General features: G+C 33.0%; 4 protein-coding genes across 5 annotated transcripts; 3 read left to right on the forward strand and 1 right to left on the reverse strand.

Moving 5' to 3' along the window:
• Window positions 1–305: 305 nt before the first annotated feature.
• LOC8281709 (RING-H2 finger protein ATL54) lies at window positions 306–2,034 on the reverse strand. Its single transcript, XM_002513938.4, has one exon. The coding sequence runs from the start codon at window positions 1,818–1,820 to the stop codon at window positions 639–641; it is 1,182 nt and encodes a 393-aa protein (XP_002513984.2). The 5' UTR covers window positions 1,821–2,034; the 3' UTR covers window positions 306–638.
• A 2,460-nt stretch (window positions 2,035–4,494) lies between these two features.
• Window positions 4,495–6,490, forward strand: LOC8281708. The gene is made up of 4 exons (XM_048371165.1): window positions 4,495–4,927; window positions 5,007–5,078; window positions 5,355–5,557; window positions 6,294–6,490. The coding sequence occupies exons 2-4, from the start codon at window positions 5,024–5,026 to the stop codon at window positions 6,384–6,386; spliced, it is 351 nt and encodes a 116-aa protein (XP_048227122.1). The 5' UTR covers window positions 4,495–4,927; window positions 5,007–5,023; the 3' UTR covers window positions 6,387–6,490.
• A 1,383-nt stretch (window positions 6,491–7,873) lies between these two features.
• Window positions 7,874–10,690, forward strand: LOC8281707 (myocardial zonula adherens protein). The gene is made up of 6 exons (XM_002513936.4): window positions 7,874–8,353; window positions 8,432–8,704; window positions 9,402–9,559; window positions 9,706–9,811; window positions 9,893–10,018; window positions 10,256–10,690. The coding sequence occupies exons 1-6, from the start codon at window positions 8,162–8,164 to the stop codon at window positions 10,391–10,393; spliced, it is 993 nt and encodes a 330-aa protein (XP_002513982.2). The 5' UTR covers window positions 7,874–8,161; the 3' UTR covers window positions 10,394–10,690.
• Window positions 10,691–11,575: 885 nt separating this feature from the next.
• LOC8281706 (28 kDa ribonucleoprotein, chloroplastic) lies at window positions 11,576–13,343 on the forward strand. 2 transcript variants are annotated; one of them, XR_001534859.3, is made up of 5 exons: window positions 11,576–12,139; window positions 12,269–12,367; window positions 12,507–12,800; window positions 12,917–13,114; window positions 13,223–13,343. XR_001534859.3 is itself a non-coding variant. In XM_002513935.4 (4 exons), exons 1-4 carry the CDS (start codon window positions 11,756–11,758, stop codon window positions 13,055–13,057), a joined length of 918 nt encoding a protein of 305 aa, XP_002513981.2. In that variant the 5' UTR covers window positions 11,579–11,755; the 3' UTR covers window positions 13,058–13,240. The 2 variants fall into 2 exon arrangements, 1 of the variants encoding a protein (XP_002513981.2); XM_002513935.4 differs by having other exon boundaries at window positions 11,579–12,139; window positions 12,917–13,240.
• Window positions 13,344–15,847: the final 2,504 nt, after the last annotated feature.

Here is a 15,847-nt window from a genome sequence, read left to right on the forward strand (position 1 = left end):
CTTTGGTCAAATATCACCATCAATTTTTCATCATATGACTCTTGATTCTTCATCTTTAGTGAATCTTATGGCATAAACCAAGTAAGCAAGGACAGACAAAGCTATCAACATGGGGCTAATGATTTCAACCCTATAAAGAATAGATATAGCATTACCAAGCTGTCCCTAGTACAGCACCTGCCCAATAGACATCCTCCATATGGTTTCTAGGTACTTTTGTATTCAAGAACAATTACTATCAAATGTGTGAAAAAACTATTAAAACTTGATCTGTCACAGCCACATTATTTCCACGCACAGAAAAATAAAGAAAAACATTCTTTATAGACCAAATCAATCTGAAATGATTTTTGCACGCATCAAATTAACAGATGTCATATTACTGGTTTGATCGTGGTAGAAAAAGGATATACTTTCCTTTTAATGCATCAGAGAAATCACAATTTTGTGACATAGACATTATTCATTCATCTGAAGCAAATCACTTCCAACTTACCTCTCTTTATGCTTGTTTTTTTGCGCCATGCTTCTACAATCTACAGCTCGTCAGTTAAACCCTGGCTTATTAAGAGGGCATGAGAAATCTCCGATTTGATCTCATATGAGAATCTATATTCCAAAAGGAGCAGTTTTAGTATTTACAGGGGTAGAATCGAAACCAGGTTTCTGTTTTGTCTTGACGAAAAAATTCTCCCACTGCATGAAAATGATCTTTTCATAGGAACAGGACTTTTATGCAGATGTTGTGAAATGGAAGAGCTGCCCATTTGTTTAAACGAACGGACACTTCCACCATCTTGCTTCCAAGCAACTTCCGAATACTGCTGCTCAGGATTGTCAATCTGCTTAACTGAATTCTCCTCCAAATCAATTGGACTAGTGGTATCTTTCAGACTGGAATTCGTAGTTACTGCTGTCAAAGAATCCATTGAAACAGATCTTCTCATGGGCTGTATATCACTCTTTGCAACCTGATGATCATTACCAGAATCGCAAAATATCTCAAAATTGTCACTATTAGCAGAGTTTACATCCTCCTTCAAAGTTCTCTCGCTCCCCACATGTACTGTTTCACCTCCTTCATCTGCGGCAGCCCTGTTTTCATTTCTTTCTTGAGTATTACTCAATTCACCATCTATCTCAGAATTGTCCATCTGGGTACTGATTAATGTATTCAAGTTATCAGGATTCTGATTAATCGAAATCAGGGGAGTGGGTACAGGGTCGTGGACTATATGTGCACGACACAGAGGGCAATTGGTGTGAGACCGTAACCAAGTATCGATACAAGAAATGTGAAAGGCATGGTTACACTTGGGCAATAGTCTTAGAGCCTCATCTTGTTGAAACTCACTCAAGCAGACTGAACATTCAGTTCCTTCAATCAACCCTTCGCCTTTCTTGTACTTACAAACTGTAATCGAATTAATAATCGACTGTTGCAGACCTGCAGTAGTGATGAACCAAATCGGATGATCGACCTGATTCTCATCAAGAAACTCTTCGTCTGTATTATCTGCTTCACTTTGTGGCGCCCTATTATTCCTTGAACTGCACCAACCAGGACAGGATTTAGCTATGATAACATAATAGCTAACAACAAGGAAGAAACTGGCCAGCACAGAAACTAGAATGATCACATAAGGTGATAAGTGATGCTCTTGAGGTAAGAGAGGAGGTGGAGGTGGTGGTGGCGGAGGCAAGAAATAGTAATCTGCATAAGGATAGCAGTTATAAGGACAGGCCGGATCACAGAAATCCGGGCAGTCTACAGTTTGGTTTGTTGTACTAAGAGACGGGAAGAGTTTTCTGTGCTTCATTGCAGTTAAAGAGACTGTAAAGAGAGCAAGAAATTGAGATAAAGTGAAGAAAGATCATTAGCTTCTGCAGCTATGTGTTTGTTTGGGGTTAGTGATGAATTGTATTTTTGTTTCAATTGGAAGAGAAGGGATCAAAAAGTTTAAGCAATATGTCCCTTTCAAGTTCTGATAAAGAGTGGAGGCTTATGTGTTTGGTACGTTAAGATCTATACTTAGAAGTTCTATTTCTAACTCCCTTTGTCCAAAACCAGGTTCATCTCCTTCATACTGTATTATATAGTATAAGCACTTTTTTATATGGTCATTTTAAGAGAAACGTATTACATCAAATTACCATTTATTATTGAAAGGAAAATGGTACTTAGATGGTGTCCTTTTAGAGAAATTAATAATACAAAATGTTCGCTAATAATAAAAAAATAAAATTTATTATAACATCATATAAAAAATAAGAAAATATATTTTAAAATTTGAATTTTCAAGTATCGTGTAAAAATAAGTTTGGCTGTCTATAAATAGACATATTTATTGTATTGTATAATTTATTATACTTTTGGTACTTGTCACACATAGCTACATTTAACATTTTGTGCACTTATAAATTTAATATAACCAAATATGCATATTTTAATTTGGACAAAATAAAATTAAAATCAATCTATTCTGGTGTCATCTTATGCAATCTAATAATAAGAAGAAGTAGCATATATCCTGTGCTAATATGCTTACCCATAAAACATCTATAAGAGAAAGAAATTTGTTATTGTATAAATAGGTATCTGAATGCAAGAATATTGATGAACCTAATAAGCTTGAAGCTTCTCATTTACATAATTTTGAGAGTTTCAGGTCGCTGACGACAATATGTATTAGAGCCATTTGCCCATTCTTTTACATTTCTTTTCTCTGGTAGCAAGTCATTTTCAGGTAATTATAACATATCTTTAAGCAGGTGCAATTAACATTTTTCTCTGGTAAGGTTTGTCTATAAAAGCCACAGTCGGGATAGTAAAAACCTGTGAAGTAAAATTGACATTGTATCTGCTCTCTTTATGTTATATATAAAAACAAATAAATTTATGTGGGGCCAATAGAGTGGTGGGTAAGCCTATTTGCCAGAATGCTTATGCACCTAATTCCCTTGATTAATTAGTTTGGAAGAGAGTATTCAGTTGTATGTCCCTGTCACTAGTTCAAAACTCAATTACATTCAGATTTAAGCTAGGTTTTCTCAGACCTGACCATTGACAGGGAAGCGGCTGCTGTATTTGTAAATTTAAGAACAGTATAGACGTATGAAATGCAATAGTTTAATATTAATTACCATCTTCCGAATTAGACTTTTCACATAGGATTCAATTTAGAGGTTTAAACCAATACTCCACAATTTAGATAAGATTTGACGAGTAAATTACCTACTACTTAACGTTTTTTTGTTCTTTATTTTCACAGATATAGAGGGGATTGTCATCATGGGATTTTAAATTACTGCCAATAATAATTTTGGTATATATTAATTGTTGAAGGAAAAAAAGTATTTTCATTTTCAACTATTATTATTACTAATTCAATGGCAGTTGTCCTCAAACATAACTAATCACTATGACCTGTAACTAATTGTCTATAATAATTTACGAGGGAATGTCCTAGTTAAGTTATTTTGGACCTCACTGCACTTTCCTGCTCACTCAATGTCTAGCATTTTAAAGGAACAAATCTTTTTTTGTTGACAAAACATGTTAATAATCCCTTAAGGATGAAAAAAACAAAATAAAGATTCTGTATGTAGTTTTAAAACATAAGCAATTAATGCCTCTAATCCAATCAATAAATTAAGTCTTGATAGCAGAAACAAAGTCTTCCCATTACATGGCGATGCACTTGCCTTCACCATTACCTTCCATAGTTTCTAACTTATATATATAACTTCTATGAAAGTTGAATTTTCGGGTCTTACATGTTTCTGCATTGAGAAATTAGTATCAGGGTTAGGAAGTAATTTAAATTATACGCAATATATCAAAGTAATATATTTCTGCATAAGGGAAAGTGATTTAAAAATAATAAGAGTAGCCATTCAATTAATTATTACTAGTTAAAACATAAAGATGTTCATGGATAAATCTACATAACTTTAACATCAAGCTGAGCTATACAGGAAAGATAATAAGATGAGGCACTCCTTTATGAAGCAACTTTTCATTTTTTACAAGTTTTTTTTTTTTTTTTTTAACTTATAGTTTACTATTTTATTTTTTGACCTCATAATATAGAACATAATTACAGGCATATTGGCATTATTATTATGGCCTAAGATGTGCAACGAGTTTCTTAATTTTTAATATTAAGTACCAATGGTTTATGAAAGATCACTCGAATGCGAAATTACAAATGGCCAGTTAATTGTTCGTGTAATGTGTTCCTCTGGAGTTATTAGCCAATAGATATTTTTCTTAGAAAACCGATTAATAGGACACTTCATATGAATTCAAATGATTAAGTATGTTTTCTTAATAAATAAAAAAGGAAAAACAAAATCTAATATCTAGAAAGGAAGGTAGCTGGAATTTTAATAAAAATTAAATTAGAGCCAAAAGCATTAAACAACGTGCAGAAAAGCAGGATTAGCGTAAGCAATTTATCAATATTAATTTGATTCCTAAACCACTAAAAACTAAAGGCATGTCTCTAGCAAGTGGCAACGTTTATATATCTTATCTACAGGTTCAAACATTTCAATGTATATTTTGCCATCTTCTCCTCAAAGCACAATTCAGCAACAAACCTAAATCTCTTGGAAGAAACTACTTCCTATTTGATTATGAGATTTCTGTTCGACTGCACACGGTTGGCCGGCCCAGAAGTTGCTTCGCGGATAAAGACCAATATATAATAATAGCAGTTATGATAACAAGATCAATGATTCCCTACAGTTGTTCTAGCCTTTGTATCAAGACCCATCAGAGATTTCAAGTTTCTAGTTCTAATCTCGGGTTTCTGTTGGCAAAAAATTCAAAAAACAAGCCCAGTAAGTTCCAATGTATGGGGAATCAAAGATCGAACATTCTTAACACCACCTCGGAAATGCCCCATCCAAGGAATAAAAGGTACACATGCTTATTGTCATGATCTCTGTAACTATTTGTATCTCTGAGTTCTCGTGCTATAACTTGATGGTGCATGCAGGGACATGACTGTCTACAATGGGGTTGATCCAGGACCTGTCCTTCCTCCCGGAACTTCTTCTCCTGGTTCTCGGTAACTAACGTTGACTTTTCTTATTTTTATGATATATTAGTCATATCTGCTCTTTACCGAGTGCAGTGAAATTTCATAAATGTTGATGCACTAGCAGGAAAGTGTGGATCATTGGAATTATAATAACTGTAATTCTACCCTTTTGGAGAAATAAATGGTGGCCGTTACTCAAGTTAAAAACTAAGGATTATAAGATCATCATAAACTTGTCAATTTCTAAAACAGAAGTTTCCTGTGTGGCCTAACTTAACTTGGCTCGAAATTGGATATAAGCAGATAGAGTTGAATCAGTTGTGGAAGCAGCAGGACAACTAACAGATACTGTGGAAAAGGTAGCTCAGGGAGTGGAGAGGGTAGCAGAAGAGGTTTCTGATCTTCTGCCGGAAGGTGGAAAGCTTAGAAAAGCTGTGACTGTTGTTGAAAATGTTTCCAAAGAAACAGTCAAAGATGCTCATCTGGCTGGGGAAGTCCTTGAGAAGGTTTTTACTTAATTTTCATCTAATTGCTTTAATTTTTTCTCTGAGAATATTCCTGTTGGATGGTGAAAAATGAGCGCAGCGCACCATTGTTGTGAGCGCTCTGTCAGCTTCTAGCCATCTTAATTTGTTTTACTCACTCTTAACTAATCCTATACGGAATTAATTATCATTAATTAGCTCAGAAATAACCTTTTCTTGATATCTTGTTAAAAGATTATTATTTCATTATGGCATCGAATTGGGTCCATGTGCTGATGTGCTCTTCTATTCTTGGTTGCTTCCTGTTCATGCTTTGAACCGTCACTTTACTGCTGCTACATTTCCTAGTTCTCAAGCTTAGTTTCACATGCTTCTTTTTATACTTAAAATAATGAGTACAGTGTTTGTTCTGCACGTCTTAAATCAGTTAGACTAATTCTAGATATTAGATGAATAACTATGAAAATATGCCAAAGTTGCATTGATCGTTTAATCAAAACTAGTTTCACTTTCTTACGTAGCAGCCTGGCTGCATTCATCTTTTTTCTCCATCTCCCTTAATTGCTCTGCTTCCATTATAATCCGTTAAACAAAACCATTTTCCTGCATTATCGTTAATATTTAAGTTGCATGGCTAATAATTAGTTATTTACCGGTGATTAACTTTTATTATCATTTTTAATTAGCATCGGATTGGATGGGCAATGAGGGTTCTATCTTTGGTAAACGTGGATTCTGAAATGAATAAAAATTGCAGGTAGAAGAAGTTGGAAAAGAGGCAGATTCTTTGATTGAAACGGTCATTCAACAAGGCAGTGAGACAACCAAAGAAGCTAAGGACCAGCTTTAACACTGTGTCAATGTACTAATTTGACTTTGTAACTCATATTAGATGGATAAGAATTGTAAATGCTGAATTATTATTATTTTTTTATCCAAGATTTATTCCCCCTATTTTCAACCATTGTGACAATTTATTTTTTAAGAAGATTATAACTCTTTTTCATATTAAAATAAATGAGTACATTTTAATCAATATAATTTTTAAGTATAATTAACAAAATACATAAATATAAAATCTCTTTAAATAATGACAATATCTTTTAATATTTTTCTTAGACAAGTTCGATTGAAATAAAAAATAGTGAAAAAACCAAACATCTTGATAATATTTTGAATTCTATCTTCTAAATGTTAGAATTAATTCTTGAATTATTCATCAATCTAAATTTCAGCTTAAAAGGGGTTTTCTTTTTATAAATTTAAATTTTTTATAATTTGAGAATTTGAAGTTTGAATTATCCAAAAGAAAGCTTTGAAATGGCATATACACTGTATGAGATGATTTAGTATTATACTATAATATCTGAAACATAAACTTGTGAAATACTTTATTTTTATTTTTATTAGATAGGCTTATAAAGTTCAATATATAAATATATTTTAATTTTGAAATTTTTAAAAGGGAAAATGAAAATCGAATAAAACATCTTAAATTATTTAGAATTTCTTTTTTTATTATTTTTTATTAATATTCTTTTTAGAACTTTAGCACAATGTTGATTATTTTTTAAATCATGATAATAATTTTTTTTATATTATTCTAATTTCCACTCAATAAATTATAATTTTTTAGATATATTTTGATTTTTTATTATTAGGATCCTTAAATGTCATTTTATATAATTTTTTATTCGAAATTTATATATTTTTTGAATTTAAATTTTTATAAATATTAAAATTTTTGAAATTTTAAAATTGATAATGAAATTCGTTTTATCGATATTATTATAATCTACCAGAATCTTATTTTATATATATATATATATATAACTAAAAATTTATTTTTTAATGATGTTTATTTATATTTTTATTATAGATCAAATTGTATTTTAATAAATAGAAATTTTATGATTCTGTATAAAATAATATTTGACTCAACTTAAAATATACATTTTAAATAATGTAAAACAAAATATAATTAATTTTATAAATTATCTTTTTTCTATAAGTAATACAAAATTATTATTGTTTAGCAAGTAAATCTATGTTGTTGACATGGCATATTAATTGACTAAATATAAATGAATCGCATCAAATGCTAGATTTTTCTCATCATTGTATCGGATATGGTTTATGACCATCATCATCAACCATGGTAGGAATTCCTTGCAATTTGCAAAAACTTAATCGTAGATGAACTGGATCGGGTCGGAATTAACCCATCAGTTAATGGAGCATTTATAATCTGACGCACCACAAGAGCCATCTTTCACTTTATGTAAACTACGATCTTGCCACGTAATAGCTTCCCTTTTAAAATTACTTAAAAACATTCCCTTTTAAATTAACGCCCTCTAACGGCTAGCCCTCTCTTCTTTCAATTTGAATTCCCCAAACCCAAACTATCAGAAAAAGAATTTCCCGGCCAAAACCCTAATCGCAAGTTTATATTTCTCTAAATCCTCTTAGGAAAGAGAATAATCTTTTTTTCAATGTCCTCCTCTTTCTTTTCTTTTGACCAGTAAGCGAGAATTGATTTAGATTAGGGCTTTTTTTGAAGATTATCTTTTTATTATTGAAATTCTAGGGTTTCTAGTTGGTTTCTTGATTAAGACTGTGCCGATGGATCTTCCTCAAGAAATCGAAGATTATATAAAAGAAACAATTAGTGACTCCTTAGGCCTTCCAATCTCTACACAAAATCTTCAATTAAAGCTTCGCGCCTCTGAGGATGCCCATCGCCGATTGCGCGACCAGTACCTTCTTCTTCTCGAGAAGTTGCGTCAAAAAGATCAACTCATTGACCGGGCCAAGGTACATATATACATTAATTCTTTTTCATTTATGCAAAGTGTATTTATTTGATTACTTCTTCTTTTTTTTTCTTGATAGGCGGAAGCGAGTATGAACGCAATGGCGGTGAAGAAGTTTGTGGAGGAGAATCAAAGATTGGCAGCGGAGTGTGCTAATTTGGTTAATCAGTGTAATAAATGGGAGAAAGAGTGTTCGCTTTATGACCGTGATAGAGAGGCTTTAATGGATTTTGGAAATGAGGCTGATGAGAGAGCGAAAGAGGCTGAGTTTAAGGTTGGCGAGTTGGAAGAAATGTTGGGGAAGATGTATGAGGAGTTGAAGTTATACAAGCACGAGTACGAGAGACGAGGGGTAATTATATTTTCCTGTTTCTTTTTCACCTCAGTTATGTTTGTGAAAAGTAGATTAAAAAATTTGTTAACGTTGGGAACTGTGTAGCGCATGAAGGAAAAAGTTATTTGATTTATGTGAATTTGATTGAATACTTGGTTAGTTGAACGGCATATATGAAGTGTGAAGTTTGGATATTATGCTTTAAATTGTTATTTTTGAATTTGGAAAATGCATACTGGAGCATGTATTGATCCTTAAAGTAGAATGAGAACTGATGTGTTGTTTTGTTGAATTATTTGAAAGGCTAATCTCTTGGTAAGCATTCATACTTAAGCTTTATTATATTTGCATACAGGCAAACACAGCTGAGGTTTAATTGGTCCATTCCTTTTCCTGTTATGATTATCGGCTGGTTAGTCAAGATACTTGTACTTATAGGGTTTTGGCTTGAAGCATGCTGAATGTTTGTAAAGTTCGAGTTAATGTAGTTGAGTATGCATGATTGGTTAATAGTTACAAGTGAATCCACTTTAATATAGGTACTATTTTTTTTCAGAATTCACTTCCCATTTTTTTCCTTCTATTTATATTTCTCTTTCACCCCCTTTTCTTCACCTTTCATATCAAGTTGGCAATAGCTTGCCAAAATTATATTGTGCAATTTAATCATTTTCTAGTTAAAGGTGACTTATGCATAACTTTATGTGCCTTATAGGATACATCATCTTCTGAGAGCACAGATATGGAACAGGATTTACTTGAGTCCATTTTATCTACATTGGTCAGTGAAGATGAAATTAAATATGGCCATGCATTTTTGGAGGCTAGCAGTGCAAATGAGTCATGTCAAAAATTGCTGAGAATGTGGAATAGGTAAGGGATATATCAATGCTGGCTTTTGGCTTGCCATTGCACGGCAGTTTGGGAATGTGACAATTTCGCCTTGTAATTCAGTTGCCTACTTGGCGTCTTGGTTGCAATTGATTCATACTCGGACTTCTCTTTTTCTTGCTTGGCAGCTTGAGACCATCAACTTATAGAGTTTTAACTTTGGTTGCTAAAGTGAGGGCACTTCAGAAAGATAAGGAGCATCTCAGGATAAATCTTACTAAAGCTGAAGAGGAGGTGAGGAGACTAGCAGAAACTGTTTTCTTTCTGGACTATGGATTTCTCTCTGGTCATAACTTGAACAAAATATATATGCAGGTCAAGTTACTGTTTGAAGAAAACAATGTATTGGATGCAGAGAACAAAAAATTGTTGAAGCAGCACCATCGAGAACGAAATCTTGATGGTTCTGGTGGAAAACATACCACAAGTGCATCTGCCAAGGTATGATTACTGAATAAAGAAGGTGAAATTATAATTTACTGTGCACTTTGAGCATGTATATTCTCTTTGTTGTTTGTGTGCATATATACTTGAATTTGTAAGACGCATGTTGATAGCGATAAAATTTGTGTGCATATTCATTTATGTAGCTACAGGTGCATGTGTATTTATGCTTTAATGGCTTGCAGGCAATTTGGTTAAACGTCATTGAGTGGTTTAATTTGCTTGATTTTGTAGGGAAACAAACGAAAATCAAGTCCGAAGATGAGTAGCCCTATCAAGATGAAGTTTGATTTGAAGGATGTCGATTCAATGAGACAGCCACTATCACCTTTGCGACAAAACTCCCCTGAATGTAGGATGCATAAGAAGTGATAACTGATTCTCCTGTATTTGTCTAATTTTCTTCTTTTAACCGGGTGGGTAATTCTTAATATGTTGGATCGTGTCATTGATGGCAAAATAGTTGTTCATCAAGCTCAATACATGTCAGAACTCGAGAAATCTTTAACTGATAGATTCTTAAACGGATCCAGCTTCTTTCCCTCTTATCGTGATCTTGTGACCTACCAATTCCATGACAGACGGGGAAGAAAGCTTTTAGAAATCTCAGCAATCATTAGCCAATGATTTTGATCAATTAATGTGCTTCTAAAGTCTTGCAGGTGGCTATTGCCTATGGTCCTCATAACTAGCCGTGATTTTTGTAGATTCATTTCATTTTCTCATACAAGTTTGATACCAACATTCCGGTTAGTTAATCCATATGTGTAGTTATTTTCTTAAAAATTTGCGTTAATTAAATTGAATGTTATAAAAATTTATAAAATTCATTTGTAAATAAAATAAATATGTATTTAATTAGAATAAAAGTTCATTTAAAATCAATCTTATTAATTTATAAAATTAGTTGTTTACTAAACTAAATTCTAGTAATATATGCAGAATTGTTAAGTAAACTAATATATTTCATACACCAAAATTCTTTTCAACTTTAATATCTTATTTTATTTTTTCATTTTTTTTTCATATCTTTTTCTGAATACTTTTTACTAAATAAATTACTAAATTGCATAAAAAGGGAGGAGAACTGAATGGTGATTACCAAGTTCTTCGAGGTAGTGAATGATTTCTCTCTGCTGTTATTAATATATAAAATTTAAGAATTTATTTGTAAAAAATTATTTATAAATGAAATAAATTCTTCCAATTCTAAATAAAACTATATTATAAAGTTGATTATCTTATTTAAATATTATTTACAGATAAAATAAAATTTATTAATAAATTTTAATCGAACACGGTACTAAATTATTGGAATATTCTCTAAACTATTTCATTTGATAACTCTGAGCTTTAAAGCTAGCAGGATTAGTGATTTCTCTTTTTTTTACTTAATAGTGATTAGTAATTTACCATTGTATGAAGCAACGAATAGTTACTGTAACTGCCAAAAATATAAATCTGTCGGACAAAGATATTCTTTCATTCCTCAGTATTTCCCCCTTAGTTCAAAAGGTTGCCAAATGTTTCCCTTCCCATTTTTCCTTTTCCAAATAAAGAAAAAAAGAAAGAAAAAGGTTTCGAAAAACAAGAGCATAGTCGTTTAGGTTAAAACGACATGTCTATAAAACTCGAACAAAAAAAAGCTGCTAAAAAATATCTTCCTCCTTATCCAAAATATATATCGACGTTCCCAAAAGTGAGAGACATCCCCTCGCTCCCTCACTCACTATAATGGCTTCACTTCGGCTTCCTTGTTCTCCATCAGCTCCATACTTGTCTACTGATAATCTAACATTCCTTAAAACAGCTTTGTCATCTCCTTTCCATAAACCCTTCAATCAATCTAACAACAACACTTTCTCTCTTTCAATTTCTCATTCTCGTATAATACCATTTAAAACCAAACACTTTATTGTACATTTCTCTGCTTCTGCAACTCAAGACCCAATTCTTGAATCCCAGTCACTGCTCGAATCAAAGACTGAGAAAGAACAAGAACAAGAACAAGAAGAGTTTTCAACAACAAGAGTGCTTGCTTCGAATGTTCCTTGGAATTGTACTACTGAAGATATTCGTGCTTTGTTTGAGAAATTTGGCACTGTTGTAGACGTAGAGGTTCTTTTCTTTATTTGAATACTTACCTTTAATTTCCAATATTAATTTTTAGTTCTGGCATATGGGTTCTGGTTTTTGTGTGTTTTGATGATATGGGTATTTGCTGCTTTTGGCTTTTATTGTCTATAGCTTTCTATGTATAACAAGACGAGAAATAGAGGATTGGCTTTTGTCAGTATGGGTTCTCCTGAGGAGGCAGCTACTGCTATTAAAAGTCTTGATTCTTATGTAAGTTTATTTATCATCAATTCTTGAATACATTTGTTTAAGTGTTTACCTTGGTCCATCTTGTTAGTTTTCAAGTAAAACTAGTTTTGCAATTTTAGCATTTAAGAAAGTAAAAATCTTCTTATGATTGCTTTTCTAGGAATTTGAGGGGCGTTCTTTGAAGATGAATTATGCCAAGCTGAAAAAGGAAAAACCTTTACCACCACTGCCACCCAAGCCAGTGCCAACGTTCAATTTGTTTGTTGCGAATTTGCCATTTGATGCTAAGGATAATGATCTTAAGGAGTTCTTTAAATCTGAAGGAGCTGATATTGCCTCTGCTGAAATTGTATATCATAATCACGATAAGCCCAGAAAGCCTTCTGGATATGGGTTTGTTGCTTTCAAAACTAAAAAAGAAGCTGATGCTGCTCTTTCTACTTTTGCAGATAAGGTAATGCTTTGGTCTGTAATCATTCTAAACTATCTCAATTGCTAAGATTGAAGGTGTTGCCTTCTAATTGATACTTAAGTGAATAACTAATTCTATGAGAATTTGTAAACCCGTAGGTATTTATGGGAAGACCAATTCGAGTGGCTCGTAGCAAACAATTTGTGAGACAACCAAGAGAAGAGGGTCAGCAATCTGATGACACCTCAACTGACTTGAACATTGGAGTGGAGCAAGCAGATACAACTAATGACATATGAAACAGACATTTTTGGGGGGAGTTAAATTTTATTGCTCTTCAATTTGCAATATTATAGGTAAATGTTTTTAAGTTTCATCCTGACTCCTGCAAAAAGCGATGTCACTATTCTTTTGCCCTATTCTGAGTAGTAGTGCAATACCAAACATACATTTCTATGATACAGGTCTGACCGAATTGTCTATCATCACGTACCAGATTCTTAAAGTAATTGCTGTTATGTGCATTTTGCTTTCTACAAAGGAAGACATCAGCTTTAGCAATTTCATTTCCCTTGAATTCATTAATATGATAGCCAGTGCTAAAATGTGTTTGATGCCTGCCCTGCCAGTTATCTATGCTTACTCCGCCAGATAAGAAATGTATATTGAGGAGCTTAAAAATTTATTTTCTGGTATGCACATGGCTTGAAGCTGTGATCTTAACTCCATAAAGCTGTTTATTTTAATATGCGGGCTTCCTTCTGCAACTAGCTCTTTCTGGATCCTTATTAATGGACCATCATGTCCTTCCTAACTTCCTGAGCTGAAATTATTCTCCATGTTCCTCTTCTGCTTGTCATGTTATGCTTCAAAATGGATTTCTTTGCCCGAGTTATTTGTGCAATTGTGGTCTTTCAGAGCTATTTTTCTTATCTTTTCATTCATAGTTTCACTTTAGGTGTTGAATCACTTTATTGTAGTTGTGCGTTGAAATCTTTTCCAAACGTATAAAAAGAATTGTTGTCATGTGAAAGTTAAGTATAGCCGTCAATTTTCTGTGAAGATTCAAAAATTATTGTGAATTATTAAAAGGTTTCGAAGTATTCATCTTTGGTGTCATATTTAATGGATATAAGGAACGCAAAGGGTGATAGCAGAGACATAAGTGATGCCCATACAGTAGAAGTTATTTTTAAAACCGAAAATAACTCGGGTACTCAAGTACTCAGTTGCTCAGATTCTCGATTAATAATACTGTTGGATACATATCATCTGAATCAGTTGACATTTTGTACCCAAACCAGTAAGGATGGCAAAGGGAAAAGAGAAGTTAAAAGGGTTAAGAGACATTGTGCTAAGTTTTCTTCACGACTATGTATGCCTGATTTAGAAATATGCAAATGATCATGGCTAATTAATGGTTGTATAGTAACAGGATAAAGTGAGCTCTTTCCTATCCATATCTTCAAGGCTTCTCGATATTCTACTTCAAATTTTTTTGGAGGATGCTCAACTATCCAAATTTCTAGTAATTTTCTGTCCGTATCCGAACTTATGTTCCCAAATCCATCACTTTTACCATCAATTTAAGATATTGTGCGCTGTACCTTTGAAAACATAGACGAAGTAGAATTAAACCATTAATCCTTTAGAATAATGAAAGATCCTGCAATTTGGTGTTTGAATTGTGGAGCCACCAAAGATGATATTATCATTACTGCAAGACAATAAGGAAAAAGAAAAATCATTAATTCTTTTGAAACTTTTTGGCAAGTTTGTTTTTCTGAAGCATTCCTTTGGAAAATTGTGTGTGATTGTGGATTCATATTACTTTCCTACTTTCTCCTTCACTCATGTATTGGTTTAGGGTTTGGGGAATTTGGGGAGGAGTTATCCATATTCTCTTTGCTAAAATTAAATCAATTTGTCTCTGGATTGGATCTTTTTGCACAGTTAACTCTGCAATAAAATTGAATTGTGTGCTGAAATTGCTGATGCGCGGCAGATTGATTTCTATCGTTCTTCTTTTAAAATTTCTGTCAGAGCAGTAAAATCCAGTACCAGATTCTTAAAGTATAAGGATGATTTTCTTTCAATCCATACTACACCTAGATTTTGTTAATACATCCATTTTGAATCTCAAAGTTCCGAAAATAAAATGATTTCTGCTGTCGGAAATAATACACAACCTAAGACACAAAATTCCTGCAGACGTTGAAATTTTACCTAAATGGTTGGTATACCTTGGAAGGTATTGGAAACCCCTAAATTGTCTGAAGTTATGTTCCAGTCAAGAAATTGAAAACAGAACCTGGTCAGCTGTCTCTTTCTTATATTGAGCTGTGTAGACTAGATGTAGTTACCTAAAGAATAAAATGACCAATATCTCACTTACTCTTCGTACATGAAAGGGTTATTCTTGGTGTTGATACATTTATCATCTTTAGTATAGTCTCATGTATAAAGAAAGGTTCATGGGGTCTTCTTCTTCTTCTGTTTTTTTCCCTTCCGAAACATAAATGGAATAGCTACACTCCCAGTGCAGGATAGAAGAGGGGAATGGAGGAAGAGGGAGGAGTAGGAGAGTAAGAATTGAGCAAATATGTGAGGCTTTGAAGTGGAGCAACCACACAGCAGGGCGGTGTTTGGTAGAGTTGAATTTGGGGTAAAAGTAGAGAAAAGTGATTATAATGTCTCTTATGTGGAGTGTTACATGTGGTGGGTTTGGGGTAATCATGCAACGCAACGGCTCCATGTCTTCAGCGAGATAATCATGTCTTTTATGACCCATAGGCTTATTATATGTTAGTTGCTTCATTTTGATCACTACATAGACACCCTATCCTTCTCCAAATTTGACAAAATGGCTACAAAAACTTGCATTTATAATCCTACCCTCAAAACCCAATAACATGTATATGTGCTTCTCAATTTGTGTATGGGGTTCAACCTTGGGTGAGCCATTATAATTGTGACTTGTGCAATATGTTATTATTTATTGAACAGTTTCTTTTACCATGGTTGGTTAATGATAATTATGTAACAATCAATATTTATCATGCCATTTAATCGAATATATCACATATGTC

Source organism: Ricinus communis, chromosome 2 (genome assembly GCF_019578655.1).
Source record: "Ricinus communis isolate WT05 ecotype wild-type chromosome 2, ASM1957865v1, whole genome shotgun sequence".
NCBI classification, from domain to species: domain Eukaryota; kingdom Viridiplantae; phylum Streptophyta; class Magnoliopsida; order Malpighiales; family Euphorbiaceae; genus Ricinus; species Ricinus communis.